This window comes from Bufo gargarizans, chromosome 4 (assembly GCF_014858855.1).
Source record: "Bufo gargarizans isolate SCDJY-AF-19 chromosome 4, ASM1485885v1, whole genome shotgun sequence".
Classification (NCBI taxonomy): Eukaryota; Metazoa; Chordata; class Amphibia; order Anura; family Bufonidae; genus Bufo; species Bufo gargarizans.
The window spans coordinates 426,778,705-426,793,661 of NC_058083.1; the positions used below are offsets into that span (position 1 = coordinate 426,778,705).

Below are 14,957 nucleotides of genomic sequence, written 5' to 3' on the forward strand. Positions count from 1 at the left end.
TGCACCTGCACTGAATCCTGACCCATTCATTTCAATGGGGCTGTGCACATGAGCATTTTTTTTCATGCATCACTTCTGCAATGCTTTAAAATCGCAGCATGTTCTATATTCTGCGTTTTTCACGCAGCCCTGGCTCCATAGAAGTGAATGGGGCTGCGTTAATAACGCATTGCATCTGCAAGCAAGTGCGGATGCAATGCGTTTTTCACTGATGGTTGCTAGGAGATGTTGTTTGTAAACCTTCAGTTTTTTATCACGCGCGTGAAAAACGTATCAAAACGCATTGCATCCGCGCGGAAAAAACTGAACAACTAAACGCAATTGCAGCCAAAACTGACTGAACTTGCTTGCAAAATGGTGCGAGTTTAACTGAACGCACCCTGAACGCATCCGGACCAAATCTGTCACGCTCGTGTGAACTCAGCCTAAGTATTCAGAACTCATGGTATGCACTGGAGCTGTTCAATATAAGATTTTTTGAAAAATGGCAGTTAGGGTAGTTTCACACTAGCGGTAAAGAGATCTGGCTGGGGACATCCTGCTGGAGCTCTCTGGAAAGTACCTGAATGCCTCGCCGGCCCCATTAAAGTGGTATTCCCATCTTGGACATTGGGGGTATATCGCTCTTACGGTCACCTGAACAGACCCCAAGACTGATAAATCAAGTCTTTACATACAGCATTTAGGAATAGCTGCTGGGAGCTGTAGACCACTCTGTGAGGAGGACAGTAACATTTTAGGGGTCAAACATAGTACAGAATGTACCAGAAAATAAATGGAGCCACCCTCACATCCAAAGGAGTAGCTCATCCTGGCACAGAGGGCAGTACAGTCAGTACATGTAGTACCATCCTGTACTGTAAAGAGGAGCAACTACACAAGCAATAAATAGGCCAGAAAAGGGGCCATGTTGATTGGTTGGATCTGAGCCTGAAACACTGTATGTTGAGTCTAGTTTCAACTTAGGATGGCCCAGGAACCATTGTATGTTGAAAATATTGTATCATGAGGCTATTGTACCTTGAGGGACCACTGTATTCTAATAAAAACAGAACATAATCATACATTATATACTATACCGTTCTTGAGAAAAGAAAGAAATAGGCCATGTAGAACTAATCTGAAATAATGTAAACAGGTAAGCAATGTGAAACGTGTGCAATATACTTACAGGTCTCACTTTATCGAGAAGAGGCATGCCTTTGCTTTGAACAGCATGGAACTGCAACTGATTAAATTCTGTGGCAATTCTTTCTAAGATCTGCCCGGTCAGCAACGTGCTTTAATAAGATGAAAACAGGAAGAATACATTTTAGCCTAGTTAAACGACTACTAGAAATAAGTTTTAACACACCAAGATAACATTTGCTCATTTCAAGTTAAAAAAAAAAAAAAGGTTCTGGGTTATATAATTTCTTTACAATGAAAGACAACCAAACTGATTTCTCAGGTCAACATGAAAGTGGAACAGTACAAAGAATTAAACCATCACCTTTATTAGGCTACTTTCACACTTGCGCTTTTCCTTTCCACTATTGTCTATCCAGTTATCCTGCAAAGTTAACCCAGAGAAAGGAAAAAAAAAAAAAAAAAAAAAAAAAAAAAAAACTGCGAGGTAGAAGTCAATTTTCCTCACTTTAGGGGTAAAAAAATTCCTTCCCGACTCCAGTCAGGCAATCAGACTAACTACCTGGATCAACGATCCATCTCTAGTAACTATAACATGTAATATTATCTATCTGCATGAGTTGCAAATATCAGAAATAAGGGTCTGGCTATGACATTACTTAATTCCTTTAGGATACGGGGGTGTATGTCATCCGGTCCTGGCGATTTGTCTATTTTAATCTTTTTAAGTCGCTGATGTACTTCTTCCTGGGTCAGACAGGACACTTTTAATGGGGGAATTTATTTTTACATTCTGCATGTCATCTGACAATTTATTTTCCTCAGTGAATACATTGGAGAAAAAAATATTTAACAGCTTTGCTTTCTCCTCATCGCTCTCTGCGACTTCCCCCTCATTACTCTTTAAAGGGCCGACACCTTCAGATTTATACTTTTTAACATTTATATAATTGAAGAATATTTTAGGGTTAGTTTTACTCTCTTTGGCAATTAATCTCTCGGTCTCTAGTTTGGCCGCTATTATTTGTTTTTTACATGTTCTATTTTTTTCCTTATAGTTTTTCAGTGCTTCCGTGCTCCCCTCCTGTTTCAGTGAATGATATGCTTTCTTTTTGTCATTTATTGCTTTCGTTACAGTTCTATTTATCCACATTGGTTTCTTTTTATTCCTTAACCTTTTATTACCATACGGTATGTACCTCTCACAATAAGATTTTAGGATGTTTTTAAAGATATCCCATTTTGTGGCTGTATTTTTATTTTTGAGGACTTTGTCCCAGTTAGTTTGGCCTATGGCCTCTCTTAGTTGGCTAAATTTAGCTTTTTTGAAGTTTGGTATTTTTGTTCCTCCCTGTAGAAACGCTCTTTTGAATGATAATTGGAAGGTTATTACTTTGTGGTCACTATTTCCCAGGTGTCCCCCAACCTGCACGTCTGTTGTTCTGTCAGGCCTATTGGTTAATACTAAGTCCAGTATGGCCGTCCCTCTAGTCGGGTCCTGAACCAGTTGGGAGAGGTAATTGTCTTTGGTTATTGCCAAGAACCTGTTTCCTTTATGAGATATACAAGTTTCAGTTTCCCAGTCTATATCTGGGTAGTTGAAGTCCCCCATAATAACCACCTCATTATGATTTGCCGCCTCGTCTATCTCGTTTAGTAATAGATTTTCTGTGGACTCTGGTATATTAGGTGGTTTATAGTAAACTCCTATTAGTAATTTATTGTTGCTTTTAGCTCCATGTATCTCTACCCACAGTGACTCCACATGTTCATGTCCCTCATTTATATCTTCGCGGAGTGTGGGCTTTAGACCGGACTTTACATAGAGGCAGACCCCTCCTCCTCTCCGGTTTTGACGATCCTTTCTAAACAGACTGTAACCTTGTACATTAACCGCCCAGTCATAGCTATCATCCAGCCATGTCTCAGTTATTCCCACTATGTCATAGTTCTCCTCACACATCACTAATTCCAGTTCACCAGTTTTATTAGTCAGGCTTCTGGCATTAGTATACATACATTTGAGAGGTTTATGTATATTTTTTACCCTACACCTTTCCTTCTGAACTGTTCTAGTCCCTCCTTCCATTCCTCCCCCAGTCCCATTACTTTGCCCCCGGTCTCTATCTGCACTATCTTCCCGTCCTATAACGTAATTACCCTCCCCCCCAGTCCCTAGTTTAAACACTCCTCCAACCTTCTAGCCATCTTTCTCCCCAGCACAGCTGCCCCTTCCCCATTGAGGTGCAGCCCGTCCCTACAATAGAGCCTGTAGCCGATAGAAAAATCGGCCCAGTTCTCCAGGAACCCAAACCCCTCCTTCCTACACCAGTTCTTGAGCCACTTGTTAATCTCCATAATCTCCCGCTGCCTTTCTTGTGTGGCTCGTGGTACAGGCAGTATTTCGGAAAATACTACCTTTGAGGTCCTTGCCCTCAGCTTTTGACCTAAATCCCTGAAATCATTTTTAAGGACTCTCCACCTACCTCTAACTTTGTCATTGGTTCCGATATGGACCATGACCGCTGGATCTTCTCCAGCCCCTCCCAGTAATCTGTCAACCCGATCCGCAATGTGTCGAACTCTAGCGCCAGGAAGACAGCACACTGTTCGGCGATCACGGTCTTTGTGACAGATTTCCCTATCTGTTCCCCTAATAATGGAGTCGCCCACTACCAGCACCTGTCTGGCCTGCCCTGCTCTCCTGGTTCCCTGCTTACTGGAGCTGACATTCCCCTGACTGGCAGAGGAAGTGTCCGGCTGCAGCAGTGCCGTCCCCGGACTGACATCCCCCTCATCTGCCAAACGTGCAAACTTGTTGGGGTGTGTCAGATCAGGGCTAGCCTCCCTGGCACTCTTCCCTCTACCCCGCTTTCTAACTGTTACCCAGCTAGCTACCTCACTTTCCTCAGCCTCCTCTCTGTCACCCTCCCCCTCATCTACCCCAAAGAGTGCTTGCTCGGTGAGAAGCAAACTCTTTTGCAAATTATCAATGCCTCTCAGTGTAGCAACAAGATAATGGGTTGCATCAGAAGGGGCATAGATTCCCGTGATAAGAACATAGTCCTACCACTTTACAAATTGCTAGTCAGACCACACATGGAGTACTGTGTACAGTTCTGGGCTCCTGTAAACAAGGCAGACATAGCAGAGCTGGAGAAGGTCCAGAGGAGGGCAACTAAAGTAATAACTGGAATGGGGCAACTACAGTACCCTGAAAGATTATCAAAATTAGGGTTATTCACTTTAGAAAAAAGACGACTGAGGGGAGATCTAATTAATATGTATAAATATATCAGGGGTCAGTACAGAGATCTATCCCGTCATCTATTTATTCCCAGGACGGTGACTGTGACGAGGGGACATCCTCTGCGCCTGGAGGAAAGAAGGTTTGTACACAAACATAGAAAAGGATTCTTTACGGTAAGAGCAGTGAGAATATGGAACTCTCTGCCTGAGGAGGTGGTGATGGTGAGTACAATAAAGGAATTCAAGAGGGGCCTGGACGTATTTCTGGAGCTTAATAATATTACAGGCTATAGCTACTAGAGAGGGGTCTTCCTCTGGATCAACTTGCGGGATAACAGGCCGAACTGGATGGACAAATGTCTTTTTTCGGCCTTATGTACTATGTTACTATCTATCTATCTATCTATCTATCTATCTATCAAAAAAACAAAAAAAAAAAAAAACACAACACACAACATCCAAAATCCTGCAGTTTTCACCCGCATGACAAAATCATATCTTCTCAGGTAGGCTTTCAATGTAAGATAATACCCATGTATACATAACACAGTATCCAACATTCACAATGATTCACGATGGTCTCCAAAGGGGTTGTCTGAGATAATTAAAAGTCTCTGACTTCAAATAAAAAATAAAAATAAAAAAAACACACACACATCTAAAAGACCTGTTTAAACAACGTTTTTTTGGCACTGATTTTCATGCTGAATGAGCTAAAAAAAAAAAACGCCCCCATTCATTTAAATAGCTAGCAGAATTTTTTTTTTTTTTTTTTTTTTAAACAGCATGGGAAAAAAGAAGCAGCATGCTCTCTCTCAGGGATGCCCAACCTGGGGATCTCCAGCTGTAGGCTTGGAAGTAGTAATTTTGCAACAGCTGGAGGGCCACAGGTTGGGCATCCCTGGCATTTTTTAATTCATCATGTGAACATTTAACTTTTTTTTTTATCATTTTAACCACCTCCCGACCGCTGTACGCACCGATGCGTCCGGGAGGTGGTTGATTTACTCCTCCTGGACGCATCATCTCGCGAGACGCGAGATTTCGTCACAGCCGGCCCGCGCATGCACATCGCGGGCCGGCATTTCGTCAAGGAGTATTTCGTTAGCAACCTGCCAGCCAATGATCGTGGCTGGCAGGTTGCTGATTTTTAAAAAAAACCAATCAGAGTGCCAGATAACAGATCATATTAGTAAATATGATCTGTTATATGGCTGGCCTGCTCCTCTGCTGGTTCTTTTCGTCGGTTGGATCCAGCAGAGGAGCAGGCTACACAGTGAGTACACCAACACCACATACTAGCCCCAGATCACCCCCCTGAACCCCAATTAACCCTTTGATCACCCCTTTGATCGCCCCTGTCAATCACTAGTGAAAGGAAAAAAGTGATCAGTGCAAACTGTCACTTTTTTTTCCACTGGTATTGACCGTTAGGTTTTAGGTATAGTTTAGGCCCCTTGGTTAGGTAGTTTAGGGATCAGTTAGCGCCCAGCCCACCGCTCCGCAGTCGCTGATTAGCGTATCGCTAATCAGCATTTGTACTTTTATAATATCTGGAAGTGATCAAAACTGATCACGGTCAGATCTATAATTGTATTAGTGTCACTTTAGGTTCGCCCTCCACCCAAAACGCAGTGTTTGCCCGATCAAGCCTGATCGGTCGCCCACACGTGCGTTCACCCACGCCCGCCCCACCGCAGTGACAAAAAATCTTTTTTTTGGATCACTGCACATTCACTTTACACGCGCTGCGGCGATAAAAAAAATCAGTGTTGATATTTTTTATCAACCGCAGCGGCCTCCGGTACTTCGCTAGCCTCCCATTTGTAAGACAGGCTTGCTTTTTTTTCTTGGGTAGTCTCAGGGAATACCCCTAAATTTAGTTGCCCACATGTCAAACAGGGGGTATTCTTCTGAAGAGGCCTACAGGCTTCTGACCCAGTCGGATGAGGAATGGGAACCCTCATCTGATGAATCTAGCGGGTCAGAATACGAACCTGTAGAAAGCAGTGGCTCTCTGACCCAAAGTTCGGACGAGGAGGCTGAGTTCCCTAATAGCACCAGGCGTACCCGGCCCCGTGTCGCTAGACCGCAGGTTGCGCTGGATCCGCTTCAAGAGCAGCAGAGTGGGGCTGGTGCTGTTGGATTACGTGGTGAGGCATACACCAGCAGCGCAGCCCTTCCTGGACCTAGTACCAGCACTGCCGTAGAACATGGTGAAGTAGCGAGCACCAGAAGGGCAGTTGAAGCTGGTACAGTGGCACGTGCAGTAGTGACCCCGTCGCAGCCACCGCAAAGACGTGCCCGTAGAGCCCCTAGAATCCCTGAGGTGCTGGCAAACCCTGATTGGCAGTCCCCAACTTCAGCCGCACCTGTAGTTCCCCCTTTCACCGCCCAGTCTGGAGTTCGGGTTGAGACAGCTCAGATCGGTTCGGCCCTGGGATTTTTTGAGCTGTTCTTGACTGCGGAGCTCTTAGACTTAGTGGCAGAGACAAACCGGTATGCCACACAATTTATAACCGCTAACCCGGGAAGCTTTTATGCCCAGCCTTTCCGGTGGAAACCAGTCCAAGTTTCCAAAATTAAAACTTTTTTGGGCCTTCTCCTCAACATGGGTGTAACTAAAAAGCATGAATTGCGGTCATATTGGTCCACGAACCCAATTCATCACATGCCCATGTTCTCTGCTGCTATGTCCAGGACACGATTTGAGACCATCCTGCGTTTCCTGCACTTTAGTGATAACAGCACCTCCCGTCCCAGAGGCCACCCTGCTTTTGACCGGCTCCACAAAATTCGGTCCCTCAGACTATTTCAACCTGAAATTTGCAGAGTTGTATACCCCAGAGCAAAACATCTGCGTAGACGAGTCCCTGATACATTTTACCGGGCGCCTTGGCTTCAAACAATACATCCCAAGCAAGCGCGCCCGGTATGGGGTCAAAATGTATAAGCTCTGTGAAAGGGCCACAGGCTATACCCACAAATTTCGTGTCTATGAGGGAAAAGATCAGACCCTGGAGCCGGTCGGTTGCCCTGACTACCTGGGGAGCAGTGGGAAGATAGTCTGGGACTTGGTGTCACCCTTATTCGGCAAGGGGTACCATCTTTATGTGGACAATTTCTACACAAGTGTGGCCCTCTTTAGGCATTTGTTTCTAGAACGGATTGGCGCCTGTGGTACCGCGCGAACTAGTCGCGCGGGCTTCCCTCAACGGCTTGTTAGCACCCATCTTGCAAGGGGGCAGAGGGCCGCACTGTGTAACGAAGAACTGCTCGCGGTGAAATGGAGAGACAAGCGTGACGTTTACATGCTCTCCTCCATTCACGCAGACACGACAATACAAATTGAGCGAGCAACCCGTGTCATTGAAAAGCCCCTCTCAGTCCACGACTATAACCTTCACATGGGAGGGGTGGACTTCAATGACCAGATGTTGTCTCCGTATTTAGTTTCCCGCAGAACCAGATGCTGGTATAAGAAGGTGTCTGTATATTTAATTCAATTGGCTCTGTATAATAGTTTTGTTCTCTACAGTAAGGCTGGGAGAACTGGATCTTTCCTCAAATTTCAGGAAGAGATCATCGCGAACCTCCTGTACCCAGGAGGTTCCGTGGCCCCATCCACCAGTGTAGTTAGCCGTCTACACGAGCGACATTTCCCCAGTGTCGTTCCTGGTACCTCAAACCGACCGCCACCCCGAAAAAAATGTCGTGTCTGTAGCAGGAGTGGAATAAGGCGTGACACCCGCTATTTCTGTCCTGACCACACTGCCCTATGCTTAGGGGAGTGTTTCCGGAAGTACCACACACAGGTACACCTAGCATAGGGATCATCTCACCAGGACAGGCACACAGGGCTATTAGGGCCCATTCACTCACACAGCTGCTGCAAACGTCTCCTTTCACTTGGGACAAAGTGCATAACGCACTTCGCCACATCTTTGGGCGATTTGCGCTTTGCACATTGACCCATGGGGAAGGAGAGATTTGTTCTAGAAAGGTAAAAAAAAAAAAAAAAAAAACACCAGTAAGCAAAAAGGTTAATGTTTAGTTCAAAAAGTTAAAGTTTATATGTTCTGTTCCAAAGTTAATAAAATTATTGCGTTGCGGACTGGTTTTTTCTTTTTTTGTTTTTTTACCTTCCAGGTGGACCAACCGATCGACTAGCTGCAGCACTGATGTGCATTCTGACAGAAGCATTGCACTGCTGTCAGATTACACGCAAGTCGGTGTATGCGGCGCTGCAAGACGAGATTTCTCCTCTGCAGTAACAGATACGTTTGCCGAGGCATACGAGCTGAGGAGGAGGAGGCGTTCCTATGCTTTGGCAAACACTTTGTATGTAAAAAAAAAAAAAAAAATCCTGGCAATGATTTATTCATCCACATCGATTGATGTGAATGGAGAAATCTGGTTTGCCAGGGCATACGAGCTAAGTGGGTATGGATGTTGGGCGGAGCTCCTATGTCCTGGCAGACGCCTTTCCCCCTTGTTTTTTTTTTTTGGCAGAGATTTTTTCATCCACATTGATCGATGCGAATGAAGAAATCTGTGCCATTAATTTTTTTCTTTCAGCCCAGAGGCTGAACGGAAAAAAAAAAAATCTCATTACCTGTATGCTCAATATAAGGAGAATAGCAGAAACTCCTAACGCTGGCCATACATGTAATGATTGCGGAGACCCTCAAATGCCAGGGCAGTACAAACACCCCACAACTGACCCCATTTTGGAAAGAAGACACCCCAAGGTATTCGCTGAGGGGCATATTGAGTCCATGAAAGATTTAAATTTTTGTCCTAAGTTAGCAGAAAGTGAGACTTTGAGAAAAAAATAAAAAATAAATCAATTTCCGCTAACTTATGCCAAAAAAAATACATTTCTATGAACTCGCCATGCCCCTCATTGAATACCTTGGGGTGTCTTCTTTCCAAAGTGGGGTCACATGTGGGGTATTTATACTGCCCTGGCTTTTTAGGGGCCCTAAAGCGTGAGAAGAAGTCTGGGATCCAAATGTCTAAAAATGCCCTCCTAAAAAGGCATTTGGGCACTTTTGCAGCCTAGATGCGCAAAAGTGTCACACATGTGGTATCGCCGTACTCAGGAGAAGCTGGGGAATGTGTTTTGGGGTGTCATTTTACATATATCCATGCTGCGTGAGATAAATATCTTGGTCAAATGCCAACTTTGTATTAAAAAAATGGGAAAAGTTGTCTTTTGCCAAGATATTTCTCTCACCCAGCATGGTTATATGTAAAATGACACCCCAAAACACATTCCCCAACTTCTCCTGAGTACGGCGATACCAGATGTGCGACACTTTTTTGCAGCCTAGGTGGGCAAAGGGACCCACATTCCAAAGTGCACCTTTCGGATTTCACCGGTCATTTTTTACAGATTTTGATTGCAAAGTACTTCTCACACATATGGGCCCCTAAATTGCCAGGGCAGTATAACTACGCCACAAGTGACCCCATTTTGGAAAGAAGACACCCCAAGGTATTCCATGAGGGGCATGGCGAGTTCCTAGAATTTTTTATTTTTTGTCGCAAGTTAGTGGAATATGAGACTTTGTAAGGGAAAAGAAAAAAAATCTCATCATTTTCCGCTAACTTGTGACAAAAAATAAAAAAGTTCTATGAACTCACTATGCCCATCAGCGAATACCTTAGGGTGTCTACTTTCCAAAATGGGGTCATTTGTGGGGTTTTTCTACTGTTTGGGCATTGTAGAACCTCAGGAATCATGACAGGTGCTCAGAAAGTCAGAGCGGTTTCAAAAAGCGGAAATTCACATTTTTGTACCATAGGGTGTAAACGCTATAACTTTTACCCAAACCATTTTTTATTTTTTTTGCCCAAACATTTTTTTTTTTTTATCAAAGACATGTAGAACAATAAATTTGGCGAAAAATTAATATATGGATGTCGTTTTTTTTGCTAAATTTTACAGCTGAAAGTGAAAAATGTCATTTTTTTGCAAGAAAAATCGTTACATTTTGATTAATAACAAAAAAATGTCAGCAGCAATAAAATACCACCAAATGAAAGCTCTATTAGTGAGAAGAAAAGGAGGTAAAATTCATTTGGGTGGTAAGTTGCATGACCGAGCGATAAACGGTGAAAGTAGTGTAGTGCAGAAGTGTAAAAAGTGGCCTGGTCATGAAGGGGGTTTCAGCTAGCGGGGTTGAAGTGGTTAATGCTTCTCAAAGATTTTTTTAATTCATCTTGGGCTATCCCATTAACTTTTTATATATGCACATATGAAATTGGTAGTCATGTACTGGTGATGTAAATACCAATGGTGCATCGTCACTAAGACTTCAAGAATATGAATCACTGATAGCAGAGACACGGGAGAAGCCAGCAAGGGACCAGAGTGGTCCCTTGCCAGTAATCGCTCCGATTGGTTAGTCAGTGCAGATTAACCAATCGGAGTGTGGCAGTGGTAAAATGCCGGTTTCAGGCTCTGATCTCCACTTCGGAGAATAGGGCTTGTCAGCCAGTGCCCTAAACACCCCCTGTGCTGGCTCATGCCTCCTGTGCCCCTAATGCCACAATGCCCCCCCCCCCCCATGCGGTCCCCCAGTGGCTCTGTTCCCGAGCTGCTACCATCAGCAGCGAGAGGCATTCAGTCATGCATTCAATCATGGAATTGAGTTATGGTCCGTGGTAACGGAATCCATAACGCAATTCAGCATATACCCCAACCCGAACTTCAAAATATGAAATTTGCTCATACCCAATTACCACCCTATAAAAATTAATAAAAACATCCCTAATAGGAGAAACCAGAGAGGACAAAAACTCTGCATTCGTCCAAATACAACTGCATGCTTACTGAGTTAAAGAAGGCCTCCTTACACTTGTACAGAGCCACAATAAAGACTCACCTGTCCAATTCTGCATTTTCTTTACGGTTCTGGGAGTTCAAGATGCCTTCAATCTTCTCAACAGAATAAATAACATGAATCATCCTTAACACACACATCTGAAACATTGAAATCCAATATTCAGTATTTGTCTTCACTAGGATTCTATACAGCACTTAAAAAAGAAATGTCTCACCACAAATTGCAGTGAAATCTGCAGGTAGCATGTTATAGAGCAGGAGTAGCTGATCAGATTTAGATATAGATTTTTTTTAAATTAAAGATTCAGTTAAAAAAAAAAAAAAAAAAATTATAAATATGTAGCTCTCTGCTAATTTAAGGGTTTTGGCATAATTGATGTGAAAAGAAAGCGGATGATAGCCATCTATGTATACACTCTTACACAAGGAATAAAATTACAAGTTTTTCCCAAAAAAAGAAAAAGTTATCTATCTGCTCGGATTCTTCTGGATGTAACTGTACATTCGGATTGCATGTAACAGAACAACCCAGCATACAGTTACGTCCGGAGGAGGAGTATAATTTGTCAAACTGGTGTAAAACAACCAGATTCCACCTTTCATTTTGGACAGCTCCTTCAGAAAATGAAAGGAAGATAATGATTGGTTGCTATGGGCAACTAAGCCAGTTCTACTTTACACCAGTTTGATAAATGGCCCACAGTTTCCAAAATGGGGTCATTTATGAGTGGTTTTCATTATTTAAGCCCTTTAAAAGTCAATTCAGAAATAAATTGGCTCCTTAAAAAGTCGGTTTTGGAAATTTTCTTGAAAATTTTTAAACAATTGCTTCTGAAATTCAAAAAAAAAAAAAAAAAATCTTAAAAAATAAAATGACCTTTACAAAATGATTCCAACATAAAAAGACATAGCGAATGTAAATTAATAACTTTTATGAGGTATCACTATCTGTCGTAAAAGCAGAGAAACTCTAATTTAGAAAAGTGTTAATTTTTCTAAATTTTCAACAAGTTCAGCATTTTTTATTTTATAAACACATATGGGCCCAAATTTAACACTAGTATGAAACGTGATATGTCACGAAAAAAAAACAACAACTCATGATCAGTTGGATAGGTAAAAGCAATCCAAAGTTATTACCATATAAAGTGTCACATGCCAAATTTGAAAAATGACCAAAATGGCTTCTGGTATTCCAAGGCTTCCTCAGGATAGCTCATTAATACTTGATCACTGAGGGTCCAATACCATGCACCCACCACCTATCAGTTGTTCCCTCTGGTGCTTGAACTAGAACTTTACATGGGACAGGAACCTCAGCTTCTTACTGCAGGTCAAATCCCATGAAATGTAATGGGAGGTGAGAACTTCACTTTGAAAGTAACAGAATGCACAGGTCCTTTCAAAGTGGTAGTTCCAGCACTAGAGGCCAGAGTGAACCGCTGAACGGTGGGGAAACGGGGTATTGGACCCTCACCGTTTGGATATTAATGACCTATACAGATGTGCAGGCCTGGAACAGCCATCTGAGGGTGCATATCTTTGTTCAAAATGTGAGAAAATTACTAGTTTGGAATCACACAATCTAAACAAGTGAATTTTGACACAAGCAATTTGGAAATGTTTGCTGCTCAATGAGCAGGCACTTTATGGGGTAGATGTGGGGAGGCAGGTAGCATGGAGTCTCAGGAAAGTGAGGTAGGTAGCTGGATAACAGTTAGGAAGCAAGGTAGAGGGAAGAGTGTCAGGAAGGCTAGCACTGGTGATACACCCCAACAAGTTTGCAAGGTTGGCAGATGAGGGGGATGTCAGTTCAGGGAGAGCACTGGTGCAGCCAGACACTTCTTCTGCCAGTGCAGGGCAGGCCAGACAGGCTCTGTTAGTGGGGGACAATTATTAGGGGTACAGATAGACAATCCCGGTCTTTGTGACAGATTGCCCTAACAGTGTGATGCCTTCTTGGCGCTCAAGTTCGACACATCGCAGATTGGGTTGACAGATTACTGGGAGGGGCTGGCAAAGATCCAGCAGTAAGGCTCCATTTAGACGTCCGTAGTGCATTGCGGAGCCGCAATACACCCGACCGGCACCCCCATAGCAACGCCCATTCTTGTCCGCTACTGCGGACAAAAAAAATAATAAATATATATATATATATTTTCAAGTTTGGCATCGCTGCATTCATATTGACCCGCAGAATAAGAACCTCAGTGCATTTTTAGGCCCAAATTGCTTTTTTGGCAGTTTTTATTTTTTGCCTGTCAGTGTAATACCAGGTCTGGTGCTCATCGGCATTATGTACTAGTATGTCAAATTGCATGAAGGTCACTTCCCGCTATGATTTACTATTACATTATATATGTTCATATGCACATACAAATAAAAATACAGTAAATCTATATACACACATGTATTATGCAAGTATATACTGTGTGTGGGAGTGAGAGAGACGCACATACATAGTTAGGTCCATAAATATTGGGACATCAACACAATTCTAACCTTTTCTGACTCTATACACCACCACAATGGATTTGAAATGAAACGGACAAGATGCGCGTTAACTGCAGACTATCAGCCTTAATTTGAGGGTATTTACATACAAATCAGGTGAACGGTGTAGGAATTACAACAGTTTGCATATGTGCCTCCCACTTGTTAAGGGACCAAAAGTAATGGGACAGAATAATAATCACAAATCAAATTTTAACTTTTTTATACTTGGTTGAAAATTCTTTGCAGTCAATTACAGTCTGGAACGCATAGACATCACCAGACGCTGGGTTTCATCCCTGGTGATGCTCTGCCAGGCCTCTACTGCAACTGTCTTCAGTTCCTGCTTGTTCTTGGGGCATTTTCCCTTCAGTTTTGTCTTCAGCAAGTGAAATGCATGCTCAATCGGATTCAGGTCAGGTGATTGACTTGGCCATTGCATAACAGGCCACTTCTTTCCCTTAAAAAAACTCTTTGGTTGCTTTTGCAGTATGCTTTAGGTAATGTTCCATCTGCACTGTGAAGCACCATCCAATGAGTTCTGAAGCATTTGGCTGAATATGAACAGATAATATTTCCCGAAACACTTCAGAATTCATCCTGCTGCTTTTGTCAGCAGTCACATCATCAAATACAAGAGAACCAGTTCCATTGGCAGCCATACATGCCCACGCCATGACACTCACCACCATGCTTCACTGAGGAGGTGGTATGCTTAGGATCATGAGCAGTTCCTTTCCTTCTCCATACTCTTCTCATCACACTGGTACAAGTTGATCTTGGTCTCATCTGTCCATAGGATGTTGTTCCTGAACTGTGAAGGCTTTTTTAGATTTTGTTTGGCAAACTCTAATCTGGCCTTCCTGTTTTTGAGGCTCACCAATGGTTTACATCTTGTGGTGAACCCTCTGCATTTACTCTGGTGAAGTCTTCTCTTGATTGTTGACTTGACACACATACACCTACCTCCTGGAGAGTGTTCTTGATCTGGCCAGGAAAATAATTCTTCGGTCACCCACCACAGTTGTTTTCCGTGGTCTTCCAGGTTTTTTTGGTGTTGCTGAGCTCACCGGTGCATTTTTTTTTTTTTTTAAAGAATGTTCCAAACTGTTGTTTTGGCCACGCCTAATGTTTTTGCTATCTTTCTGATGGGTTGGTTTTGTTTTTTCAGCCTAATGATGGCTTGCTTCACTGATTTTGGATCTCACCTTAGGAGTTGACAGCAACAGATTCC

General features: G+C 43.0%; 1 protein-coding gene across 2 annotated transcripts in view; it reads right to left on the reverse strand.

The window, feature by feature from the left end:
* The window catches only part of COG2 (component of oligomeric golgi complex 2), a 236,981-nt gene that overhangs the window by 165,562 nt on the left and 56,462 nt on the right, over positions 1 to 14,957 (reverse strand). The window contains exons 5-6 of one of the 2 annotated variants that reach the window (XM_044290296.1): positions 11,271 to 11,368; positions 1,172 to 1,280 (exon numbers count right to left, since the gene is read on the reverse strand). In XM_044290296.1, coding sequence (XP_044146231.1) covers positions 1,172 to 1,280; positions 11,271 to 11,368 — 207 coding nt within the window. Of the gene's footprint in view, positions 1 to 1,171; positions 1,281 to 11,270; positions 11,371 to 14,957 lie in introns of both variants that reach the window. The other variant, XM_044290297.1, reaches the window with a different exon arrangement.